The sequence below is a fragment of the Coregonus clupeaformis genome, unplaced genomic scaffold (assembly GCF_020615455.1).
Source record: "Coregonus clupeaformis isolate EN_2021a unplaced genomic scaffold, ASM2061545v1 scaf0382, whole genome shotgun sequence".
Lineage (NCBI taxonomy): Eukaryota > Metazoa > Chordata > Actinopteri > Salmoniformes > Salmonidae > Coregonus > Coregonus clupeaformis.
The window spans coordinates 99072-126929 of record NW_025533837.1 but is presented as its reverse complement, the minus strand read 5'-3'; the positions used below and the strand labels follow the sequence as shown (position 1 = coordinate 126929).

At 42.9% G+C, this 27858-nt stretch overlaps 1 protein-coding gene across 2 annotated transcripts; it reads left to right on the top strand.

Moving 5' to 3' along the window:
- The first annotated feature begins 1253 nt into the window (after window positions 1-1253).
- LOC121556403 (BTB/POZ domain-containing protein 3) lies at window positions 1254-25891 on the top strand. Of its 2 annotated transcripts, none has more exons than XM_041870310.2 (7): window positions 1254-2042; window positions 2136-2388; window positions 7885-7975; window positions 18159-18277; window positions 18465-18666; window positions 22706-22900; window positions 24779-25891. In XM_041870310.2, exons 1-7 carry the CDS (start codon window positions 1934-1936, stop codon window positions 25412-25414), a joined length of 1605 nt encoding a protein of 534 aa, XP_041726244.1. In that variant the 5' UTR covers window positions 1254-1933; the 3' UTR covers window positions 25415-25891. The 2 variants fall into 2 exon arrangements, with proteins under 2 accessions (XP_041726244.1, XP_041726245.1); XM_041870311.2 differs by having other exon boundaries at window positions 1254-2068; window positions 2183-2388.
- The last annotated feature ends 1967 nt before the right edge of the window (window positions 25892-27858 follow it).

Here is a 27858-nt window from a genome sequence, read left to right as displayed (position 1 = left end):
TAGCTAGCAAGCTAATAGTACGCTTTAACTTTCAATGAAAACAACTTTCAACAAAATTAGAAACGTGTAATATCTGAAAATGTAGCTAGCTAGACTCTCTTACCCATATACATGGATGGACGCTTCTCCCTCTCTGTTACGGATGCCATGGTTGCCCTTAGTTTGAAGATATAATCCGGAGACAGGTGTTTTATACAGCCTTCTGTGTTTTCTCTTTTCGACTCCCTTCGCATATTTGCAATCAAATGCCAGAATTTTCTCCATCTCCTTAGCTATCATACTCTGCTTCCACCGGGCATTCCACTGATTTGAAAACTCGGTCAACGTCTTCATTGCGGTTCTTTGTGATATCTTTCAAAAGATCCGCTGTAACTCAGTAAAATCTTTGAAATTGTTGCGTGTTGCATTTATATTTACGTTTAGTGTAGTTTGTAGGCCCAACTGTTTGGGCAACTACAAACGTTTTCGTGAGAAGACAATCTTCCGGGATGTCTCATGGTCTGACAAACACCGCTGTAGCTCTGCCAGCTTTCACCACAGATGCAGAAGGCTTAAATAGACCGTTTTGATGGGGATTTTGTTATTAACACTCTCAGATTAGCATTGCCCTTTAGTATTTACAATATTTACAATATCAAAATTATATATGTATGTTTAGGAGAGGCGTCCCAAATGGCACCCTATTCCCTACATAGTGCACTAGTTTTGACCAGAGCCCTCTGTCAAAAGTTGTGCACTAAAAAGCGAATAAGGTGCAGCCATATATCCTTCTTAGGGGCCATCACTTTAATAGAAGGATTTGACTTAGCATATCCTAGTAGTACTGCACTCAGCTGCAACAGCCAATCAGGGGCCCCGAGTGTGCCTATTGGCTGACGCTGCTGAAGATGCCTTGTGGAGGGGTGGGGGGGGGGGGGTTATCTCACTCTCTCTCTCTCTCTCTCTCTCTCTCTCAGTTATTTTCCTGAGCTCATCCATTCATCCGCTGTAGTATACAGGAGGTAGGGAGCAGAGTGGAGCACAGACGCGGAGCTGCTCACACAGAGCATCCTGCAGGAGAGACAGGACCTGAGCCACACAGCGGAGAGAGAAACAGATAGAGGGGAGAGAAAGAGAGGGAGAAACGGAGAGAGAAAGAGAGAGAGATAGAGAGGGAAAGAGATATGCAGAGAGAGAGGAAGAACAGATAGAGATACAGAGAGAGGGAGATAGAGATATATATATATAGAGAGAGAGATAGATAGAGAGAGATAGAGATACAGAGAGAGGGAGATAGAGAGATATATATAGAGAGAGATAGATAGAGACAGAGAGAGAGAAAGCAGGCTGTCTGCCTCAGGACTGCTGCAGCTGCATTAAATCTCTAGGCTGTCACGCCAGCACTCACCGGAGGAGAGAGGAAAGAAGAGAGAGGAGAGAGGAGAGAGAGGAGAGCGATTTCAGTAAGGATTTCATTGGTACGGTATCTGGGACAAACAGCGATGGGTACCCAACAAGACCGTCTGTCACCAGATCAAACTTGAAAGGAAAACTGGAGGAAAATAAAAGTCCCTTTGGATTGTTCCTGTCTATCTTCTCCAGAAAAAGCATTGGATTCTTTCTGTTTCTTTCTGTTTTCTTGAGTAAACTGAAGGAGAAGAGAGAGTGCAGGATAACCCATACTTTAACTGTCTGCTTCATAAAAGCTGAGTAGGAGGAGGATTTCTGACTGACTGATTTCCTACTCAGTATTTTCTGACTGACTGATGAACTGAACTCTTTCAACTTTGCTGCTGCTGTTTGCTGCAAAAACTCTCTCACTACACTGTCCTGTCCTGTCCTGTCCGATCACCCTCCCCCTCCTCAGGCCCTTGTTCCCCTCTTCCACCTCTCCTCTCCTGGTGAAAGTATTTTCTCTGCATGCTCTCCCACTGCTCAGCAGGACAACACACTCATGGTGGATGCTAAAGGCCGGAACAGGAAATGTCTGACCTTCCTCTTGATGCTCCCAGAGTCCGTCAAGAGCAAGCCGCTGAGTACTAAGAGCTCCAAAAAGACAGCTAACGTCGGTGGCGCTTCCGGGGGTAGTACCGGGGGTAGTACCGGGGGTAGTACCGGGGGTAGTATCGGGGGTAGTACCGGGGGTAGTACCGGGGGTAGTACCGGGGGAAGTACCGGGGGTAGTACCGGGGGTAGTACCGTGTCCAAGCTGCCTCCGGTGTGTTACGAGATCATTACCCTGAAGAACAAGAAGAACAAGAAGAAGATGTCAGATATTTTCCCCAGCACTAAGAATCAGGGTGGAGGGTCGGGGGCCACAGTGCAGGAGTACCAGCAACAGAACCTGAATAATAACAACACCATTCAGAACTGTAACTGGCAGGGGATGTACTCTACTATACGAGAGAGGTGGGTGACACTAACTAACTAACTAACTCATATACTAGCGGTAGGTGACACTAACTAACTAACTCATATACTAGCGGTAGGTGACACTAACTAACTAACTAACTCATATACTAGCGGTAGGTGACACTAACTAACTAACTAACTCATATACTAGCGGTAGGTGACACTAACTAACAGAGGTGGGACAAAGTCATTGTTATGCAAGTCACAAGTAAGTCTCAAGTCTTTGCCCTCGAGTCCCGAGTCAAGTCGAGTCAAAGATGAGGCAAGTCCCAAGTCGAGTCAAAAGTCAAAGCCATCAAGTCTCAAGTCGAGTCCAAAGTCCTACATTTTAGTTTCGAGTCATTTCAAGTCCTCTTAGCAAGCCTTTGCAAGTCATTACAAGTCCTCGTAGCAAGTCTTCTCGAGTCATAAGGCGCAAGTCCAAGTCAAGTCACGAGTCATTGATGTTAAAGTCCAAGTCGAGTTGCAAGTCTTTGTACATTTTGTCGAGTCGAGTCTGAAGTCATCAAATTCATGACTCGAGTCTGACTCGAGTCCAAGTCACATGACTCGAGTCCACACCTCTGCTAACTAACTCATATACTAACGGTAGGTGACACTAACTAACTAACTAACTAACTAACTAACTAACTAACTAACTAACTAACTAACTAACTAACTAACTAACTAATATACGAGAGAGGTGGGTGACACTAACTAACTCACTCATATACGAGCGGTAGGTGACACTAACTAACTAACTAACTAACTAACTAACTAACTAACTAACTAACTAAAACTAACTAACTCATATACTAGAGAGGTGGGTGACACTAACTAACTAACTAACTCATATACTAGCGGTAGGTGACACTAACTAACTCATATACTAGCGGTAGGTGACACTAACTAACTAACTAACTAACTAATATACGAGAGAGGTGGGTGACACTAACTAACTCACTCATATACTAGCGGTAGGTGACACTAACTAACTAACTAACTAACTAACTAACTAACTAACTAACTAACTAACTAACTCATATACTAGAGAGGTGGGTGACACTAACTAACTAACTAACTCATATACTAGCGGTAGGTGACACTAACTAACTAACTAACTCATATACTAGCGGTAGGTGACACTAACTAACTAACTAACTAACTAACTCATATACTAGAGAGGTGGGTGACACTAACTAACTAACTAACTAACTAACTAACTAACTAACTAACTAACTAACTAACTCATATACTAGCGGTAGGTGACACTAACTAACTAACTAACTCATATACTAGCGGTAGGTGACACTAACTAACTAACTACCTCATATTCACTAGCTCCTTGGAGTGTAGCGCCTCACCATTTGGATCTCCACACTTTGCTGTTCTGGGCCGGGTCCCAGGCTGGGAGCATCCTCCTCCTGTTCTGGGCCGGTTCCCAGGCTGGGAGCATCCTCCTCCTGTTCTGGGCCGGTTCCCAGGCTGGGAGCATCCTCCTCCTGTTCTGGGCCGGTTCCCAGGCTGGGAGCATCCTCCTCCTGTTCTGGGCCGGTTCCCAGGCTGGGAGCATCCTCCTTCTGTTCTGGGCCGGTTCCCAGGCTGGGAGCATCCGCCTCCTGTTCTGGGCCGGTTCCCAGGCTGGGAGCATCCTCCTCCTGTTCTGGGCCGGTTCCCAGGCTGGGAGCATCCTCCTCCTGTTCTGGGCCGGTTCCCAGGCTGGGAGCATCCTCCTCCTGTTCTGGGCCGGGTCCCAGGCTGGGAGCATCCTCCTCCTGTTCTGGGCCGGGTCCCAGGCTGGGAGCATCCTCCTCCTGTTCTGGGCCGGGTCCCAGGCTGGGAGCATCCTCCTCCTGTTCTGGGCCGGGTCCCAGGCTGGGAGCATCCTCCTCCTGTTCTGGGCCGGGTCCCAGGCTGGGAGCATCCTCCTCCTGTTCTGGGCCGGGTCCCAGGCTGGGAGCATCCTCCTCCTCTAGAAAAGAGACCAGGGAATCATACTGTAACATATGATTCCCTGGTTTCTGCTCTAGAAGACGCTGAGTTACAGTATGATAGTGTGTTCCCTCAGGCCACTACTCTACTACCACATATCTACAATACAAAAAACCATGTGAATGTGTGCGTATAGTTTGTGTCTTATCATGTGTATGTGTGTCCGTGCCTGTGTGTGTGTCTCTTCACAGCCCCCCGCTGTTCCGTAAGGTGTACTGTATGCATCAGTTACCTGATGTGGAATAGAGTTCCATGTAGTCATGGCTCTATGTAGTACTGTGCGCCTCCCATAGTCTGTTCTGGACTTGGGTACTGTGAAGAGACCTCTGGTGGCAAAGTCTTTTGGGGTATGTATGGGTGTCCGAGCTGAGTGCTAGTAGTTTAAACAGACAGCTCGGTGCATTCAACATGTCAATACTTCCTACAAAAACAAGTAGTGATGAAATCAATCTCTCCTCTGTTTTGAGCCTTGAGAGATGTACATGCATATTATTAATGTTAGCTATCTGTGTACATTTAAGGGCCAGCTGTGCTGCCCTGTTCTGAGCCAATTGTAATTTTCAGAGATCCCTCTTTGTGGCACAAAGACTGAACAGTAGTCCAGGTGAGACAAAACTAGAGCCTGTAGAACCTGCCTTGTGTAGGAGTGGCAGTGAGTGTGAGTGTGTAGGGCCCTGTGAGTGTGCACAGAGACAGTGCAAAAATAAGGGTAAACTCAGATAGTTGTGTACCAATTCTGTTAGCTATTTAGCAGTCATATGGCTTGGGGATAGAAGCTGTTCAGGAGCCTGTTGGTGTCAGACTTGATGCACCGGTACTGCTTGCCGTCTGGAAGCAGAGAGAACAGTCCATGGCTTGGATGGCTGGAGACTTTGATGACTTTCCCGGCCCTTCCTTTCACACTGTCTGATATAGAGGTCCTGGACGGCAGGGAGTTTGGCCCCAGTGACGTACTGGGCTGTCCGTACCACCCTCTGTAGCGCCATGCGATCGAGGGCAGTGTTGTTGCCATACCAGGCGGTGATACAGCCAGTCAAGATGCTCTCAATGGTGCAGCTGTAGAACTTTTTGAAGATTTGATGGCCCATGCCAAACCGTTTTCAACCTCCTGCGCATGTGAGTGGACCATTTTAAGTCCTTAGTGATTTGGACACCGAGGAACATGACGCGATCGACCCACTCAGCTGCAGCCTCGTCGATGTGGACGGAGGCGTGCTCGCCCACCCGTTTCATGTAGTCCACGATCAGCTCCTTGGTCTTGCTGATGTTGAGAGAGAGGTTGTTGCTCCGGCACCACACTGCCAGGTCACTGACCTCCTCCCTGTAGGCTGTCTCATCGTCGCTGGTGATCAGGCCAACCACCGCCGTGTCGTCAGCAAACTTGATGATGGTGTTGGAGTCGTGCTTGGCCACGCAGTCGTGGGTGAACAAGGAGTACAGGAGGGGACTAAGCACACACTTCTGTGGGGCCCCCGTGTTGAGGGTCAGCGTGCCGTCAGGAAGTTCAGGATCCAGTTGCAGAGGGAGGGTTCAGTCCCAGGGTCCTAAGCTTGTTGACGAGCTCGGAGGGGACAACAGTGTTGAACGCTGAGCTGTAGTCAATGAACAGCATCCTGTTGACGAGCTCGGAGGGGACAACGGTGTTGAACGCTGAGCTGTAGTCAATGAACAGCATCCTGTTGACGAGCTCGGAGGGGACAACGGTGCTGAACGCTGAGCTGTAGTCAATGAACAGCATTCTCAAATAGGTATTTCTAGGTGGGTGAGGGCAGTGTGGAGTGCAATTGAGACTGCGTTGTCTATGGATCTGTTGGGGCGGTTTCCAAATTGTGGTGAGTCGATGGCACTGGCCAGCCTTTTCTGAGTAACGATCACTTTCTGAGTCAAAATGCAGGCCGAGATCTACAGCTCAGATTTTATTTTAAACATGTCTTAATAAATGTAAGCCTACGCAACATGAACCAATTAAAAACAGTTCTGTAGCAGTGAGGTTTGTGCAGTAGGCTATAGGTCCAGTACATTATCACTGCATATCGGCTACGCTTGAGTTGCCCTGCCAATGTTGTTCTTCTCCGACCATTTTGAAATTATATAAAACATTTTTAGGTATATGATCACACGTAGGGAGAACGCACATTTTATGGCTTATAAAAGTGTTGGACAACGTGTTGACAGTGCTTGATAACAACTGAAACATTTACTCATTAAAACAGCAGCTCTTTGCTGTATTCATGGGTATTGTGCTATTTCAGCCACACCCGTTGCTGACAGGTGTATAAAATCGAGCACACAGCCATGCAATCTCCATAGACAAACATTGGCAGTAGAATGGCCTTACTGAAGAGCTCACAGACTTTCAACGCGGCACCGTCATAGGATGCCACCTTTCCAACAAGTCAGTTTGTCAAAGTTCTGCCATGCTAAAGCTGCCCCGGTCAACTGTAAGTGATGTTATTGTGAAGTGGAAATGTCTAGGAGCAACAACTGCTCAGCCGTGAAGTGGTCGGCCACACAAGCTCACAGAACAGGACCGCCGAGTGCTGAAGCGCATAACGCTTAAAAATCGTCTGTCCTCGGTTACAACACTCACTACTGAGTTCCAAACTGCCTCTGAAAGCAACGTCAGCACTGTTCGTCGGGAGCTTCATGAACAACTGTTCGTTGTGAGCTTCATGAAATGGGTTTCCATGGCAGAGCAGCCACACACAAGCCTAAGTTCACCATGCGCAATGCCAAGCGTCGGCTGGAGTGGTGTAAAGCTCGCCGCCATTGGACTCTGGAGCAGTGGAAACGCGTTCTCTGGAGTGATGAATCACGCTTCACCATCTGGCAGTCCGACTGACAAATCTGGGTTTGGTGGATGCCAGGAAAACGCTACGTGCCCCAATGCATAGTGCCAACTGTAAAGTTTGGTGGAGCAGGATTAATAGTCTGGGGCTGTTTTTCATGGTTCGGGCTAGGCCCCTTAGTTCCAGTGAAGGGAAATCTCAACGCTACTGCATACAATGACATTCTAGACGATTCTGTGCTTTGTGGCAACAGTTTCGGGAAGGCCCTTTCCTGTTTTAACATGACAATGCCCCTGTGCACAAAGCGAGGTCCATACAGAAATTGTTTGTCGAGATTGGTGTGGAAGAACTTGACTGGAATGCACAGAGCCCTGACCTCAACCCCATCGAACACCTTTGGGATGAATTGGAACACCGACTGTGAGCCAGGCCTAATCGCCCAACATCAGTGCCAGACCTCACTAATGCTCGTGGCTGAATGGAAGCAAGTCCCCGCAGCAATGTTCCAACATCTAGTGGAAAGCGTTCCCAGAAGAGTGGAGGCTGTTATAGTAGCAAAGGGGGGGGGGGGACCAACTCCATATTAATGCCCATGATTTTGGAATGAGATGTTCGACGAGCAGGTGTCCACATACTTTTGGTCATGTAGTGTATGAGAGTTTGATTTAGCATACAGCACAGGTACTACTCTGTCCAATGAAGTCATGTGATCTTACTCTGGTCTGTTTTTCAGAAACTCTGTGATGTTCAACAATGAGTTGATGGCCGACGTTCACTTCGTGGTGGGACAGACGGGAGGGACACAGAGACTTCCAGGACACAGGGTAAGGGTAACCATCATCATCTCTTAGGTACTGGGTAACCAGCGGGGACTGAATCCTTCTCCTGATCGCCAACCCACAGTCTTAACCGTTAGACATCCTCACGGTCCAAGGGTGATATTTGGGATTAAGGCAGGGGTAATTTATCACTAGACTATGATTTCAAATAACCAGACTTTTATCTAACTGTCTCAACAGTGATCCAGTGATCCAGTGATCCAGTGATTCAGTGATCCAGTGATCCAATAGAAAGAACAACTAATAAGGACTCATAAACCCAGAGCTGGTTCTTTGTATCACTACTGTTAGTATCATTACTGATACTGTTCAGAGAGATGACATCATCACCTATTAGGTACTGTTTAGAGAGATGACATCATCATCTATTAGGTACTGTTTAGAGAGATGACATCATCATCTGTTAGGTACTGTTTAGAGAGATGACATCATCACCTATTAGGTACTGTTTAGAGAGATGACATCATCATCTATTAGGTACTGTTTAGAGAGATGACATCATCATCTGTTAGGTACTGTTTAGAGAGATGACATCATCATCTATTAGGTACTGTTCAGAGAGACCTCATGTCCTGGACTGTGCGGTTTTCAGTCATCCATTTTGTCCCTTTGTCCCACGTTCCTCAACCAAACAATCATGTCCTGCATTTTATCAACAAATTAAAACACCACTAATTTACAAAGACATTTCGATTTGTCCCATATTTCGGTCAGACTACCTATTCAGTTGATGAGAATTGACATTCCAACCTGTCTCTCTTCCAGTCACGTTGCCATTATGACAAGATATACAGTAAAGTATTCATAGCCCTTGACTTATTCCACATTTTGTTGTGTTACAGCCTGAATTCAAAATATATTTAAAAAAATCTAAACAATCTCACCCATCTACCCACAATACCCATAATGAGAAAGTCAAAACATGTTTTTTGCAAATTTATTGAAAATGAAATACAAAAAAAAATAATTTACATAAGTATTCACACCCCAATACATGTTAGAATCACCTTTGGCAGCGATTACAGCTGCGAGTCTTTCCGGGTAAGTCTTTAAGAGCTTTGCACACCTGGATTGTACAATATTTGCACACATTTTTGATGCTCTGTCAAGTTGGTTGTTGATCATTGCTAGACAACAATTTTCAAGTCTTGCCATAGATTTTCAAGACAATTTAAGTCAAACTGTAACTAGGCCACTCAGGAACATTCAATGTTGTCTTGGTAAACAACTCCAGTGTATATTTTGCCTAGTTTTTTAGGTTATTGTCCTGCTGAAAGGTGAATTTGTCTCCCAGTGTCTGTTGGAAAGCAGACTGAACCAGGTTTTCCTCTAGGATGTGGCCTGTGCTTAGCTCTATTCCATTTGTTTTAATCCTGAAAAATTCCCTGGTTCTTACCAATGACAAGCATACCTATAACATGACGCAGCCACCACCATTCTTGAAAATATGAAGAGTGTTAGTCAGTAATGTGTTCTATTGGATTTGCCCCAAACATAACGCTTTGGATTCAGGACACAAAGGTACTTTCTTTGCCACATTTTTTGCAGTTTTACTTTGGTGCCTTATTGTAAACAGGATGCATGTTTTGGAATATTTTTATTCTGTACTGGCTTCCTTCTTTTCACTGTGTCATTTAGGTTAGTATTGTGGAGTTACTACAATGTTGTTGATCCATCAGTTTTCTCCTATCACAGCCATTCAACTCTGTAACTGTTTTAAAGTCACCATTGGCCTCATGGTGAAATCCCTGAGCAGTTTCCTTCCTCTCCGGCAACTGAGTTAGGAAGGACGCCTGTATCTTTGTAGTGACTGGGTGTATTGATACACCATCCAGAGTGTAATTCATAACTTCACCATGCTCAAAGGGATGGTCAATGTCTGCTTTTTATTTGATTTTTACCCATCTACCAATAGGTGCCCTTCTTTACGAGGCATTGGAAAACCTCCCTGGTCTTTGTGGTTGAATCTGTGTTTGAAATTCACTGCTCGACTGAGGGAACTTACAGATGATTATATGTGTGGGGTACAGAGATGAGGTAGTCATTCAAAAATCCTGTTAAACTCTATCATTGCACACATAGTCCATGCAACTTATTATGTGACTTGTTAAGCAAATCTTAGCTCCCTGAACTTATTTAGGCTTGTCATAACAAAGGGGTTAGGAACCAGAACCATCTGTCAACCAGAACCATCTGTCAAGCAGAACCATATGACCATCTGTCAACCAGAACCATATGACCATCTGTCAACCAGAACCATCTGTCAAGCAGAACTGTCTGTCAAGCAGAACCATCTGTCAACCAGAACCATCTGTCAACCAGAACCGTCTGTCAAGCAGAACCATCTGTCAAGCAGAACTTCATGATGTGTGTGTGATCTGATTTGATTATGATGGGGAGAGCAGCAGCAACAAGCCTGCTCTGTCATGGTTCATCATTTACACCACACAGCACCCGGTCCGATACTCTGACAGCACCTCTGGGTCCCGTTGACTTTTCATTGGCCTCACGCCAAAGAGGATAAATAAAAACGAACATCTCTAGCTATCCCAGCTTGTCCAGTTCAAGAATTGGGGAACAGACGTCCACCATTATCAAAATGAGACGTTCTTCTCTCTCTCTCTCTCTCTCTCTCTCTCTCTCTCTCTCTCTCCTCCCTCTTTTGCCTCTCTTCTTCCTCCTCCCTCTCTCCTCCCTCTCTCCTCTCTCCCTCTCTCCTCCCTCTCTCCTCCCTCCCTCTCTCCTCCCTCTCTCCTCCCTCCCTCTCTCCTCCCTCCCTCTCTCCTCCCTCTCTCCTCCCTCCCTCTCTCCTCCCTCCCTCTCTCCTCCCTCCCTCTCTCCTCCCTCCCTCTCTCCTCCCTCTCTCCCCCCCCCACTCTTCTCCTACTCTCCTCCGTCTTCTTCCTGTGAACCTTCTGTAGTATTGTGATGTCATCATTACCAGAGGTAGTTCATTAGCAACATAGAGAACAGACTTCACACTTCTCCTGTCATCATAAAACACCATTTGAGACACGGCCTGGGGGGGGAATCATGATTCCTCCAACTGTAGTTTAGCGTTGCTGCTGATTGTGGGGAATCTTTGTGTGTGCTCCAGCAGATTTCATGGTCAAATGAACTCTAGTGGAGAGATGAGAGAGATAAGGGGTGAAGCTGTCCAATATCATCCATGAAGGGGTGGATATACTGTATAGACTTTGGAAAGATGGCGACATCTTACGAGTTCCAACCCAACTTTGCTCATCCCAGACACCCTAGACCCACTCCAATTTGCATACCGCCCCAACAGATCCACAGATGATGCAATCTCAACTGCATTTCACACTGCCCTCTCCCACCTGCATAAGAGGGGAAATAACTATGTGAGAATGCTGTTCATAGACTACAGCTCAGCGTTCAACACCGTAGTCCTCTGTAGCTCAGCTGGTAGAGGACGGCGCTTGTAACGCCAGGGTAGTGGGTTCAATCCCCGGGACCACCCATACGTAAAAATGTATGCACACATGACTGTAAGTCGCTTTGGATAAAAGCGTCTGCTAAATGGCCTATTATTATTATTATAGTCCCCTCCAAGCTCATCACCAAGCTAGGGATCCTGGGACTGAACTCCTCCCTCTGCAACTGGTGGTGAGGGTAGACAACAGCACCTCCGTCACGCTGACCCTAAACATGCGGACCCCTCAGGGGTATGTGCTTAAGTACGCTCCTGTACTCACTGTTCAACCACGACTGTGTGGCCGCGGACAACTCCAACATCATCATCGAGTTTGCTGACTACATGATGGTGGTTGGCCTGATCACCAAAGGCGATGAGACAGCCTACAGGGAGGAGGTCAGAGACCTGGCAGAGTGGTGCCAGGACAACAACCTCTCCCTCAACGTCAATAAGACCAAAGGAGCTGATCGTAGACTATAGGAAAACATTGATGGGCTTTTGTGGAGCGGGTCGAGAGCTTTAAGTTCCTTGGCGTCCACATCACAAAGGACTTAACATGGTCCACACACACCCACACAGTCGGAGGGTGAAAATATTTGGCATGGGCCCTCAGATCCTCATGTTATACAGCTGCACCATCGAGAGCATCTTGACTGGCTGCATCACCACTTGGTATGGCAATTCCACCGCCCTTGACTGCAAAGTGCTACAAAGGGTGGTGCGGACAGCTCAGTACATCACTGGGGCTGAGCTCCCTGCCATCCAGGACCTCTATATCAGGACATCCCAGTACATCACTGGGGCTGAGCTCCCTGCCATCCAGGACCTCTATACCAGGCGGTGTAAGAGGAAACCCCAAAGTCTCCAGCCACTCAAGCCATAGACTGTTCACTCTGCTACCGTCCGGCAAACGGTACCGGAGCATCAGCTCTCGGACCAACAGGCTCCAAGACAGCTTCTACCCCCAAGCCATAAGACTGATAAATAGCCAGACTGCTAAACAGGCAATGAATGGTACCTGAACTATCTGCACTGACTCTATCTTACACTGACCCTACGGACACTCACTAGACTATATATACACATCATATGTGACCGACCGCCTTAATTCGGTCTTATGTAGCAACATTTGAAATTGTGTTTTTTACATAAAAATAAAAGCAGAGACACAGGGCTACAAAACTGCATTTGAGGAACCACGGGAAAGTAATTCTGCTTTGAAAGTTGATAAACTTGTAATTTCACTTTTGAGAAAATGGCATTTGAATGTTTTGATAACTAGTGAAGAGCTCTTCTTTGTCTACACCCATTCAGCATCGTTCACACCATCTTAAGCTTTAGCCCCACCCATCTCGGAGCGCTCTCGGAGCGCACACTGGACGCTCTGGCCGATGAGTAGGGTTGATCCGAGCGGTCTGACCTCACAACGGCTGTCAAGCATCCCAGCTAACTGGCTAACATTGGTTAGCTTGCTATTTACTTTCAGACACAAAATTGGGATTATGGTTCATTGTTTACCTCTGGATAACATGAAAACGGCCTAACCAGCTCTGCTGGCAACAATTTAATTACACTTTTTTGCCAACGTTTACAGCCACTGGCCATATTCAATGGGTGTTGTGTTTACGTAAATTCATCAGTTATTCTGCACTCCGGCATACTCAGACTGAATTTACGAACGCACCCAAAATAGTTAATTGCATAGTGGAGTATTTTGTTAAGACATGTAGCTAGCTAGCTAGCTAGGTAAGCAATGAACCTAGCTAGATAAACAACGTGTAAGATTTGTAAGTCGCTCTGGATAAGAGCTAAAGACGTAAATGTAAGATCATACACGTCACGTAACGTTAGCTAGCAAGCCAGCAAGCTAACGATAGCTAGTTAAACAATGAACCATAGTGCCAACTCATGACATTACTACCCTGCGTGAATCTGCTGATAGCTAACCAACCAGGTTCATTGTTAGCTAGCTAACATTAGGCTCTAACTAGCCAAGCAAACGGTTCTGAGATACGAATAAGATCATACACGTAACGTTAGCTAGCGAGAAAGCCAGCTAACGTTAGCTAGCTAGCTAACAGTACACTTTAACTTGAAATGAAACAACTTTCTGTCAAAATTTGAAACATGTAATATCTGAAAATGTAGCTAGCTAGACTATCTGGATGAACGCTTCTCCCTCTCTGTCACGGATGCCATGGTTGCCCTTAGTTTGAAGATGTAATCCGGAAACAGGTGTTTTCTCCATCTCTTTAGCTATCATACTCTAATTCCACTGATTTCAAAACTCGATCCTCCAGAAAGTGGAGAGCACACTTATGTACAGTGCTATGAAAAAGTATTTGCCCCCTTTCTAATTTTCTTTACTTTTGCATATTTGTGATACTGAATGTTATCAGATCTTCAACCAAAACCTAATATTAGATAAAGGAAACATAAGTGGACAAATAACACAACAATTACATATTTATTTCATAAGCAAAGTTATGCAACACCCAATTCCCCTGTGTGAAAAAGTAATTGCCCCCTTACACTCAATAACTGGTTGTGCCACCTTTAGCTGCAATGACTCCAACCAAATACTTCCTGTAGTTGTTGATCAGTCTCTCACGTCGCTGTGGAGGAATTTTGGCCCACTCTTCCATGTAGAACTGCTTTAACTCAGTGATTTGTGGGTTTTCCAGCATGAACTGCTCGTTTCAAGTCCTGCCACAACATCTCAATTGGGATTAGGTCTGGACTTTGACTAGGCCATTCCAAAACTTCCAATTCATTGCTTTTTAGCAATTTTCATGTAGACTTGATTGTGTGTTTTGGATCATTGTCTTGCTGCATGACCCAGCTGCGCTTCAGCTTCAGCTTCAGCACACAGACGGATGGTCTGACATTCTCCTGTAGAATTCTCTGATACAGAGCAGAATTCATGGTTCCTTCTATTAAGGCAAGTCGTCCAGGTCCTGAGGCAGCAAAGCATCACACCACCACCACCATGCTTGACCTTTGGTATGATGTTCTTACTGTGGAATGCAGAGTTTGGTTTTCGCCGGGCATTACTGGAACCATGTCGTCCAAAAAGTTATACTTTTGAATCATCTGTCCATAGAACGTTCTTCCAAGAGTCTTGATGATCATCCAGGTGCTTTTTGGCAAACTTGAGTCAACTTTTTGGACGACATGGTCCCATTATGCCTGGCGAAAACCAAACACTGCATTCCACAGTAAGAACATCATACCAAAGGTCAAGCATAGTGGTGGTGGTGTGATGGTTTGGGGATACTTTGCTGCCTCAGGACCTGGACGACTTGCCTTAATAGAAGGAACCATGAATATTGCACACATACACACTCACACTCACATACTTTAACACTCATCATGTGCTGCTGCTACTCTGTTCTTTATTTTACTCTTATTATTATATATCCTGATGCCTAGTCACTTTACCCTGCCTTCATGTACATATCTACCTCAAATACCTTATTATTATCTATCCTGATGCCTAGTCACTTTACCCTGCCTTCATGTACATATCTACCTCAAATACCTTATTATTATCTATCCTGATGCCTAGTCACTTTACCCTGCCTTCATGTCCATATCTACCTCAAATACCTTATTATTATCTATCCTGATGCCTAGTCACTTTACCCTGCCTTCATGTACATATCTACCTCAAATACCTTATTATTATCTATCCTGATGCCTAGTAACTTTACCCTGCCTTCATGTCCATATCTACCTCAAATACCTTATTATTATCTATCCTGATGCCTAGTCACTTTACCCTGCCTTCATGTACATATCTACCTCAAATACCTTATTATTATCTATCCTGATGCCTAGTCACTTTACCCTGCCTTCATGTCCATATCTACCTCAAATACCTTATTATTATCTATCCTGATGCCTAGTCACTTTACCCTGCCTTCATGTCCATATCTACCTCAAATACCTTATTATTATCTATCCTGATGCCTAGTCACTTTACCCTGCCTTCATGTACATATCTACCTCAAATACCTTATTATTATCTATCCTGATGCCTAGTCACTTTACCCTGCCTTCATGTACATATCTACCTCAAACACCTTATTATTATCTATCCTGATGCCTAGTCACTTTACCCTGCCTTCATGTACACATCTACCTCAAATACCTTATTATTATCTATCCTGATGCCTAGTCACTTTACCCTGCCTTCATGTACATATCTACCTCAAATACCTTATTATTATCTATCCTGATGCCTAGTCACTTTACCCTGCCTTCATGTACACATCTACCTCAAATACCTTATTATTATCTATCCTGATGCCTAGTCACTTTACCCTGCCTTCATGTACATATCTACCTCAAATACCTTATTATTATCTATCCTGATGCCTAGTCACTTTACCCTGCCTTCATGTACATATCTACCTCAAATACCTTATTATTATCTATCCTGATGCCTAGTCACTTTACCCTGCCTTCATGTACATATCTACCTCAAATACCTTATTATTATCTATCCTGATGCCTAGTCACTTTACCCTGCCTTCATGCACACATCTACCTCAAATACCTTATTATTATCTATCCTGATGCCTAGTCACTTTACCCTGCCTTCATGTACATATCTACCTCAAATACCTTATTATTATCTATCCTGATGCCTAGTCACTTTACCCTGCCTTCATGTACATATCTACCTCAAATACCTTATTATTATCTATCCTGATGCCTAGTCACTTTACCCTGCCTTCATGTACATATCTACCTCAAATACCTTATTATTATCTATCCTGATGCCTAGTCACTTTACCCTGCCTTCATGTACATATCTACCTCAAACACCTTATTATTATCTATCCTGATGCCTAGTCACTTTACCCTGCCTTCATGTACATATCTACCTCAAATACCGTATTATTATCTATCCTGATGCCTAGTCACTTTACCCTGCCTTCATGTACATATCTACCTCAAATACCTTATTATTATCTATCCTGATGCCTAGTCACTTTACCCTGCCTTCATGTACATATCTACCTCAAACACCTTCCACCCGGTTACGTAACCCTGCACCTTAGAGGCTGATGCCCTATATACATAGACTTGGAATCACTGGTCGTCTTTAATAATCGAACACTAGTCACGTTAAAAAAATTGACATACTGCTTTACTCTTCTCATATGTACAGTACCAGTCAAAAGTTTGGACACACCTACTCATTCAAGGGTTTTCTTCAATGTGTACTATTTTTTTACATTGTAGAATAATAGTGAAGACATCAAAACTATGAAATAACACATATGGAATCATGTAGTAACCAAAACATTTGAAACAAATCAAAATCTATTTTATATTTGAGATTCTTCAAATAGCCACCCTTTGCCTTGATGACAGCTTTGCACACTCTTGGCAATCTCTCAACCAGCTTCATGAGGAATGCTTTTCCAGCAGTCTTGAAGGAGTTCCCACATATGCTGAGCACTTGTTGGCTGCTTTTCCTTCACTCTGCGGTCCGACTCATCCCAAAACATCTGAATTGGGTTGAGGTCGGGGGATTGTGGAGGCCAGGTCATCTGATGCAATACTCCATCACTCTCCTTCTTGGTCAAATAGCCCTTACACAGCCAGGAGGTGTGTTGGGTCATTGTCCAGTTGAAAAACAAATGATAGTCCCACTACGCCCAAACCAGATGGGATGGCGTATCACTGCAGAATGCTGTGGTAGCCATGCTGGTTAAGTGTGCCTTGAATTCTAAATAAATCACAGACAGTTTCACCAGCAAAGCACCCCCACACCATAACACCTCCTCCTCCATGCTTTACGGTGGGAACTACACATGCGGAGATCATCCGTTCACCCACACCGCGTCTCACAATGACACAGTGGTTGGAACCAAAAATCTCCAATTTGGACTCCAGACCAAAGGACAGATTTCCTCCATTCTAATGTCCATTGCTCATGTTTCTTGGACCGTATTATTATCTATCCTGATGCCTAGTCACTTTACCCTGCTTTCATGTACATATCTAACTCAAATACCTTATTATTATCTATCCTGATGCCTAGTCACTTTACCCTGCCTTCATGTACATATCTACCTCAAATACCTTATTATTATCTATCCTGATGCCTAGTCACGTTACCCTGCCTTCATGTACATATCTACCACAAATACCTCATACCTCAGCACATTGATCTGGTACTGGTAATCCCTGTATATAGCTCCAAATTGATCTGGTAGTGGTACTCCCTGTATATAGATCCACATTGATCTGGTTCTGGTACTCCCTGTATATAGCTCCATTATTGTGTATTTTATTTTATTCCTCTTGGTATAGTTACTATTTTATTTTGTATATATATATTTTTTTACTCTGCATCATTGGGAAAGGTTCATTTCACTGAAAAGTCTACATCCGTTGTATTCGACACATTTCACATTACATTTTAGTCATTTAGCAGATGCTCTTATCCAGAGCGACTTACGTGATGAAGAAAAATTGATTAGATTTGAATTGATATTTAGGAAGGCAACAATAATCAATATCAATTGGAGTTCAAAAATCACAACGTCCTTCCACATTTCCTTCCACGTCCTTATCTCTATTTCTATCCAAATGTATCTCTACAACTAAGCTCAGTTTTCCAGTTGTCTGTCTCTCCATCTCTCCTCTCTCCAATATTATGATCTGTCTTCCGGATCTTTATCTCACCATCTCTTCTCTCTCTCTCTCCAACAGTATGTTCTCGCTGTTGGTAGTTCAGTGTTCCATGCCATGTTTTATGGAGAGCTGGCGGAAAACAAGGATGAAATCCGGATTCCGGAAATAGAGCCTGCAGCGTTCCTGGCCATGTTGAAGTAAGGAAGGATGTCTCTCCTTTTTTTACCTCCATCTATTTCTGAGTTCCAAATGTAACATCTATCTCTCTCTCTCTCTCTCTCTCTCTCTCTCTCTCTCTCTCTCTCTCTCTCTCTCTCTCTCTCTTCTCTCTCTCTCTCTATAATAATTATCATTATTATAACCAACCCCTCTACCTGTCCCCAGGTACATCTACTGTGATGAGATAGACCTGAGCGCTGACACGGTGCTGGCCACCCTCTACACTGCTAAGAAGTACATCGTGCCTCACCTGGCCAGAGCCTGTGTTAACTACCTGGAGACTAGCCTTTCAGCCAAGAACGCCTGCGTCCTGCTGTCACAGAGCTGTCTGTTCGAGGAGCCTGAGTTGACACAGCGCTGCTGGGAGGTGAGAAACCTTTTTGAATATTGTATTTATAAGGAGGCAGAGTTACTTCTGACAGCATTTATTGGCAAGGAGATGGGACACTTTAATGATGGCTTCAGGAACATCTTTACTAAGATAAAACAGGATATGTTATATAAGGCATTGAGTATTATGGGTACTGTCGTATATAATGCTACTAATATACACTGAACAAAATATAAACTCAACATGCAACAATTTAAAAGATTACTGAGTTACAGTTCACATAAGAAAATCAGTCAATTGAAATAAATGCATTAGGCCCTAATCTATGGATTTCACATGACTGGGAATAAAGATATGCATCTGATGGTCACAGATACCTTTAAAAAAATGTATCTGGTGTGACCAATATTTGCCTCATGATTTGCGACACATCTCCTTCCCATAGAGTTGATCAGGCTGTTGATTGTGGCCCGTGGAATGTTGTCCCAGTCCTCTTCAATGGCTATGAGAAGTTGCTGGATATTGACGGGAATTGGAACGTGCTGTTGTACATGTTGATACAGAGCATCCCAAACATGCTCAATGGGTGACATGTTTGGTGAGTATGCAGGTCATGGAAGAACTGGGACATTTTCAGCTTCCAGGAATTGTGTACAGATCCTTGCGACATGGGGCCATGCATTATCATGCTGAAACATGAGGTGATGGAGGCAGATGAATGGCACGACAATTTTTCTTTTATTTCTTTTTTTCTTTTCTTTTCTTTTTTTTTCACCTTTATTTAACCAGGTAAGCCAGTTGAGAACAAGTTCTCATTTACAACTGCGATCTGCCCAAGATAAAGCAAAGCAGTGCGATTAAAACAACAACACAGAGTTACATATGACAATGAGCCTCAGGAACTTGTCACGGTATCACAGTTGTGGTCAAAAGTTTTGAGAATGACACAAATACTAATTTTCGCAAAGTCTGCTGCCTCAGTTTTGATGATGGCAATTTGCATATAGTCCCTCTTTGCCATGAAAATGAACTTAATCCCCAAAAAACATTTCCACTGCATTTCAGCCCTGCCACAAAAGGACCAGCTGCCATCATGTCAGTGATTCTCTCGTTAACACAGGTGAGAGTGTTGACGAGGACAAGGCTTGAGATCACTCTGTCATGCTGATTGAGTTAGAATAACAGACTGGAAGCTTTAAAAGGAGGGTGGTGCTTGAAATCATTGTTCTTCCTCTGTTACCCATGGTTACCTGCAAGGAAACACGTGCCATCATCATTGTTTTGCACAAAAAGGGCTTCACAAGCAAAGATATTGCTGCTAGTAAGATTGCACCTAAATCAACCATTTATCGGATCATCAAGAACTTCAAGGAGAGAGGTTCAATTGTTGTGAAGAAGGCTTCAGGGTGCCCAAGAAAGTCCAGCAAGCGCCAGGACCGTCTCCTAAAGTTGATTCAGCTGTGGGATTGGGGCACCACCAGTGCAGAGCTTGCTCAGGAATGGCAGCAGGCAGGTGTGAGTGCATCTGCACGCACAGTGAGGCAAAGACTTTTGGAGGATGGCCTGGTGTCAAGAAGGGCAGCGAGGAAGCCACTTCTCTCCAGGAAAAACATCAGAGACAGACTGATATTCTGCAAAAGGTACAGGGATTGGACTGCTGAGGACTGGGGTAAAGTCATTTTCTCTTGTGTCATTCTCAAAACCTTTGACCACGACTGTACATTAAAATTGCCATTGATCAAATGCAATTGTGTTCGTTGTCCGTAGCTTGTGCCTGCCCATACCATAACCCCACTGCCACCATGGGGCACTCTGTTCACAACGTTGACATCAGCAAACCACTCGCCCACACGACGCCATACACACTGTCTTCCATCTGCCCGGTACAGTTGAAACCGGGATTCATCCATGAAGAGCACACTTCTCCAGTGTGCAGTGGCCATTGAAGGTGAGCATTTGCCCACTGAAGTTGGTTACGACACCAAACTGCAGACAGGTCAAGACCCTGGTGAGGATGACGAGCACCAAGATGAGCTTCCCTGAGATGGTTTCTGACAGTTTGTAGAGAAATTCTTCGGTTGTGCAAACCCACAGTTTCATCAGCTGTCCAGGTTGCTGGTCTCAGACGATCCCGCAGGTGAAGAATATAATATAATAATATAATAATATAATAATATAATAATATATAATATAAATATAATATAATATGCCATTTAGCAGACGCTTTTATCCAAAGCGACTTACAGTCATGCGTGCATACATTTTTGTGTATGGGTGGTCCCGGGGATCGAACCCACTACCTTGGCGTTACAAGCGCCGTGCTCTACCAGCTGAGCTACAGAGGACCACACGTGGAGGTCCTGGGCTGGCGTGGTTACACATGGTCTGCGCTTGTGAGGCCGGTTGGACGTACTGCCAAATTCTCTAAAACTAAATTACGTTGGAGGCGGCTTATGGTAGAGAAATGAACATGCAATTCTCTGGTAACAGCTCTGGTGGTCATTCCTGCAGTCAGTTAGCCAATCGCATGCTCCCTCAAAACATGAAACACCGAGGCATTGTGTGTGTGTGTGTGTGTGTGTGTGTGGGGGGGTGTTCTACTAAGCTACAGTATATGAAATTGTTTTTAAAAGGTCATACCAAGGATCATTTTGCTATTTGATTTGGAATTTTAAGACCCCTTGAAGTATAAAAAACTAATATAAAAAATAAATAATGAAAAATGTTATTTGGCCTTGCTGCTATTAGCCCATACAAATGCATTGAATAACATATTCACTACATGGAACAACAGATAGCCCCCCCCAAAACATCTACAGAAAGTTTGTTCTGAAGTGTCTGTCCTATTTCTGAGAGATATTAGAAAGATCAGGAAACATTTTTTATTTTATTTTGTACTTGTATTTCTCCGCTTATTTTTGGCACTAAACAGTATCCATATATACAGTACTTCCATTCATTTCTTCAACTGGTACATTCAGACAAGTCTTGTGAGGCCTGTTGGCGTTCAAAACAACAATATGTGCATGTTCGTGAGAGTCTCATCTTTCCACAGAGGGGTCATATCAGTGTGTAGTCCAAACCGTTCGGACGCTGCAGACAGAAGTTGGCAGATCGGCTGTATCTGACTTCAGACGAGTTCCAAGACACTTTTGGGGGTTGTAGACCAAACCTGAGAACACTATCTTGTAGTTCCAAGACGCTTTTGGGAGCAAAACGGAGAACAAAGACGCTACAGACCATTTTGTCTCATGGTCTGACAAGCTCTGTCACCTTTCACTGCAGATGTGGATGGAGACGCATCCAATGCAAAAAAACCCCAGATATCTTTAGCTTAAATTGACAGATTTTTGATGGGGAATTTTTTTATTTTGCCAATTAGATTTTCCTCGGGGGTGACAGCATGTCAGGTGGATTATCATTATGTCAGCTGGATTATCATTATGTCAGGTGGATTATCATTATGTCAGGTGGATTATCATTATGTCAGATGGATTATCATTATGTCAGGTGGATTATCATTATGTCAGGTGGATTATCATTATGTCAGGTGGATTATCATTATGTCAGGTGGATTATCATTATGTCAGGTGGATTATCATTATGTCAGCTGGATTATCATTATGTCAGGTGGATTATCATTATGTCAGGTGGATTATCATTATGTCAGGTGGATTATCATTATGTCAGGTGGATTATCATTATGTCAGGTGGATTATCATTATGTCAGGTGGATTATCTTGGCGAAGTAGAAATACTCCACTTTACAGGGGATGTAAACTAATTTGTGCACAAAATTTGAGAGAAATAATATTTTTGTGCACATGGAAACATTCTGGGATATTTTATTTCATCTCATGAAAAATGGGACCAACACTTTACATGTTGCATTTATATTTTCGATCAGTATATCTTGGGCTGAAATGCTAGAGTTTTATCAATGACCAGTAATGTCGGTTGTCTTAAACTTGGCCAGTGTGTTTTCTTAGTTGTGTCTCTGCATGCTGAAGAAGGCTGCGGGTCGAAACGCGTCTGTCTGTGGATTACTCATCCGTCTCCGTCCCCATCCCACCAGGTGATTGATGCCCAGGCAGAGCTGGCCCTGACATCGGAGGGTTTCACGGACATCGACTCCAAGACACTAGAGAGTATCCTCCAGAGAGACACCCTCAATGCCAAGGAGGAGGTGGTGTTCGAGGCAGCTATGAGCTGGGCCGAAGCAGAATGTCAGAGAAAGGACCTCACCACCTCCATCGACAACAAACGCAAGGTATTACTAACGGGATTACAGCAACGCTGACATTAAGCATCAACCCAACATTTTAGCCATCATGGCAAGAGAGCCAAACCTCTTGCCGAGGTTGCTAGGTGTTGGGTTAAGGTCACTACATTATCTTATGATAGTATTTATTGATGATATCTTATGCTGATCTACAATGGTATGTTTAGGAGTACTTTGTAGCTCCTCAGTTTCTAGTGTGTTAAGTATTTAGGGTTTAGTCTGTCAAGGGTTTTTCTTTATTTTTATACTATTTTTTACATTGTAGAATAATAGTGAAGACATCAAAACTATTAAATAACACATATGGAATCATGTAGTAACCAAAAAAGTATTAAACAAATCAAATATATATTTTCTATTTGAGATTCATCAAATACCCTTTGCCACCCTTTGCCTTGATGACAGCTTTGCACACTCTTGGCATTCTCTCAACAAGCTTCGTGAGGTAGTCACCTGGAATCTATTTCAATTAACAGGTGTGCCTTCTTAAAAGTTAATTTGTGGAATTTCTTTCCTTCTTAATGCGTTTGAGCCAATCAGTTGTTTTGTGACAAGATAGGGGGGTATACAGAAGATAGCCCTATTTGGTAAAAGACCAAGTCCGTATTATGGCAAGAACAGCTCAAATAAGCAAAGAGAAATGACAATCCATCATTACTTTAAGACATGAAGGTCAGTCAATATGGAAAAGTTCAAGAACTTTGAACGTTTCTTCAAGTGCAGTCGCAAAAACCATCAAGCAGTATGATGAAACTGGCTCTCTTGAGGACCGCCACAGGAATGGAAGACCCAGAGTTACCTCTGCTACAGAGGATAAGTTCATTAGAGTTACCAGCCTCAGAAATGGCAGCCCAAATAAATGCTTCACAGAGTTCAAGTAGCAGACACATCTCAACATCAACTGTTCAGAGGAGACTGTGTGAATCAGGCCTTCATGGTCGAATTGCTGCAAAGAAACCACTACTAAAGGACACCAATAATAAGAAGAGACCTGCTTGGCTCAAGAAACATGAGCAAAGGACATTAAAATGGTGGAAATGTGTCCTTTGGTCTGGAGTCCAAATTTGAGATTTTGGGTTCAAACCGCTGTGTCTTTGTGAGACACAGTGTGGGTGAATGGATGATCTCCGCATGTGCAGTTCCCAACGTAAAGCATGGAGGAGGAGGTGTTATGGTGTGCGGGTGCTTTGCTGGTGAAACTGTCTGTGATTTATTTAGAATTCAAGGCACACTTAACAAGGATGGCTACCACAGCATTCTGCAGCGATACGCCATCCCATCTGGTTTGGGCTTAGTGGGACTATCATTTGTTTTTCAACAGGACAATGACCCTACACACCTCCAGGCTGGGTAAGGGCTATTGTACCAAGAAGGAGAGTGATGGAGTGCTGCATCAGATGACCTGGCCTCCACAATCCTCTGACCTCAACCCAATTGAGATGGTTTGGGATGAGTCGGACGGCAGAGTGAAGGAAAAGCATCCAACAAGTGCTCAGCAAATGTGGGAGCTCCTTCAAGACTGTTGGAAAGGCATTCCACGTGAAGCTGGTTGAGAGAATACCAAGATTGTGCAAAGCTGTCATCAAGGAAAAGGGTGGCTATTTGAAGAATCTCAAATAGAAAATATATTTTGATTTGTTTAACACTTCTTTGGTTACTATGTGATTCCATATGTGTTATTTCATAGTTTTTCATAGTAGTCTTCACTATTATTCTACAATGAAAAAAACATTTAAAATAAAGAAAAACCCTTGAATGAGTAGGTGTGTCCAAACTTTTGACTGGTACTGTATATATTTTCCTGCTGTGTGACATGAAATTTCCCCTCGGCAATGAATTAATCAACTATATATCTTTCTTTTTTAGGTGCTGGGCAATGCCGTATTCCTCATCCGCATCCCTACCATGGCATTGGACGACTTTGCCAATGGTGCCGCCCAATCAGGCGTCCTGACGCTGAACGAAACCAACGACATCTTCCTGTGGTATACCGCGGCAAAGAAACCGGACCTCCAGTTCGCCAGCCAACCCCGGAAGGGCCTGTCTCCCCAGCAATGCCACCGTTTCCAGTCCTGCGCCTACCGGAGCAACCAGTGGCGCTACCGGGGACGCTGCGACAGCATCCAGTTCGCCGTGGACAAACGGGTCTTCATCGCCGGGTTCGGCCTCTACGGCTCCAGCTGCGGATCGGCGGAGTACTCGGCTAAGATCGAGCTCAAGCGCCAGGGCCTTGTCCTCGGACAGAACCTGAGTAAATACTTCTCTGACGGTTCTAGCAACACGTTCCCTGTGTGGTTTGAGTATCCCGTTCAGATAGAACCGGATACGTTCTACACGGTCAGCGTGGTGCTGGATGGGAACGAGTTGAGTTACTTTGGACAGGAGGGAATGACCGAGGTGCAGTGTGGGAAGGTGACCTTCCAGTTCCAGTGTTCGTCAGAGAGTACCAACGGGACCGGAGTCCAAGGGGGACAGATACCTGAACTCATCTTCTACACATAAAGAAACCTAATGCCTAATGTGTACCTTCTGTGACCATCCACATGGCTGGTTCCGCGTCCACTCACTTCCTTGGAAAAGAATGTGAAGACGGGAGCAAACGTTCAAAATTGCGACGTTTTGTTTGAGTGGCCTTAGCGGAAGGCGTGGAAGAGGAAGGTATGAATTAGGCTTAATGGAATGGACCATACCATAACTGAGTTTGGTCCCCAAAGGAGATGTGCTTGTTTTTATGGGACCATTCTAGTTGCCCTTTCCAGCAGTCAAATGACCAAGTAGCCTCATGGAATGTTATTCATATTTTTCATAATTTCATAATTAATAAACATTATTTTTTTAAACCTGATGGAAATTCGGTGTTTCTATGTTAAACAGTTTTGTTATTATTTCCGTCTTCTGTGATCTGTATAAAGTGTAATATTGTGATGCAAATTCAAAATGTAATACATTTCAACTCTATATCTGACATGATACAGGTGTCTTCTTTTGTTAAGCCCATAACCGTGTGTGAGGTGTATACTTTGTAGATGTGTTTAGTACTACCAAGAAACACTTTGTGTGACCCTGTTTTAGCCCATTGCACTGACATGTTTTAAGGACTATGGTTGGATGGTCAAAATGTGTCCATTGTGTCTGCTGACTGAGAATGGATTTAGTTTCTAGGTGGTACTTTATTTGCAAGTGCTGGAAGTCTTTTTGACAGTGGTCCAATTACTGACTTGGACGGATATTTTCTTTGTACATTGTCTCAATATTTTTTGAATTTCTCTCTTTCTTTATGTGCGAAACAACAGACATCTAATATACAGCATATATCTAATAAACAGCAGATATCTAATAAACAACAGATATCTAATGAACAACAGATATCTAATAAACAGCATATATCTAATAAACAACAGATATCTAATAAACAGCATATATCTAATAAACAACAGATATCTAATAAACAACATATATCTAATAAACAACAGATATCTAATAAACAACAGATATCTAATAAACAACAGATATCTAATAAACAACAGATATCTAATAAACAACAGATATCTAATAAACAACAGATATCTAATAAACAACAGATATCTAATAAACAGCAGATATCTAATTAACAACAGATATCTAATAAACAACAGATATCTAATAAACAACAGATATCTAATAAACAAAAGATATCTAATAAACAACAGATATCTAATAAACAACAGATATCTAATAAACAACAGATATCTAATAAACAACAGATATCTAATAAACAACAGATATCTAATAAGCAACATATATCTAATAAACAGCATATATCTAATAAACAACAGATATCTAATAAACAGCATATATCTAATAAACAACAGATATCTAATAAACAACAGATATCTAATAAACAACAGATATCTAATAAGCAACATATATCTAATAAACAGCATATATCTAATAAACAACAGATATCTAATAAACAACAGATATCTAATAAACAACAGATATCTAATAAACAACAGATATCTAATAAACAACAGATATCTAATTAACAACAGATATCTAATAAACAACAGATATCTAATAAACAACAGATATCTAATAAACAACAGATATCTAATAAACAACAGATATCTAATAAACAACAGATATCTAATAAACAACAGATATCTAATTAACAACAGATATCTAATAAACAACAGATATCTAATAAACAACAGATATCTAATAAACAGCAGATATCTAATTAACAACAGATATCTAATAAACAACAGATATCTAATAAACAACAGATATCTAATAAACAAAAGATATCTAATAAACAACAGATATCTAATAAACAACAGATATCTAATAAACAACAGATATCTAATAAACAACAGATATCTAATAAACAACAGATATCTAATAAGCAACATATATCTAATAAACAGCATATATCTAATAAACAACAGATATCTAATAAACAGCATATATCTAATAAACAACAGATATCTAATAAACAACAGATATCTAATAAACAACAGATATCTAATAAACAACAGATATCTAATAAGCAACATATATCTAATAAACAGCATATATCTAATAAACAACAGATATCTAATAAACAACAGATATCTAATAAACAACAGATATCTAATAAACAACAGATATCTAATTAACAACAGATATCTAATAAACAACAGATATCTAATAAACAACAGATATCTAATAAACAACAGATATCTAATTAACAACAGATATCTAATAAACAACAGATATCTAATAAACAACAGATATCTAATAAACAACAGATATCTAATAAACAACAGATATCTAATTAACAACAGATATCTAATAAACAACAGATATCTAATAAACAACAGATATCTGAGTGGCGCAGTGGTCTAAGGCACTGCATCGCAGTGCTAACTGTGCCACTAGATCCTGGTTCGAATCCAGGCTCTGTCGCAGCCGGCCGCGACCGGGAG

What these genes read in the sequence shown, in the direction of transcription:
- LOC121556403 (XM_041870310.2), top strand. Translation starts at nt 1,934, where the DNA reads ATGGTGGATGCTAAAGGCCGGAACAGGAAATGTCTGACCTTCCTCTTG. An exon ending in AGAGACTTCCAGGACACAGG is followed by an intron (nt 7,976 to 18,158) that starts GTAAGGGTAACC and finishes TCTCTCCAACAG; the next exon opens with TATGTTCTCGCTGTTGGTAG. An exon ending in TGACACAGCGCTGCTGGGAG is followed by an intron (nt 18,667 to 22,705) that starts GTGAGAAACCTT and finishes CCATCCCACCAG; the next exon opens with GTGATTGATGCCCAGGCAGA.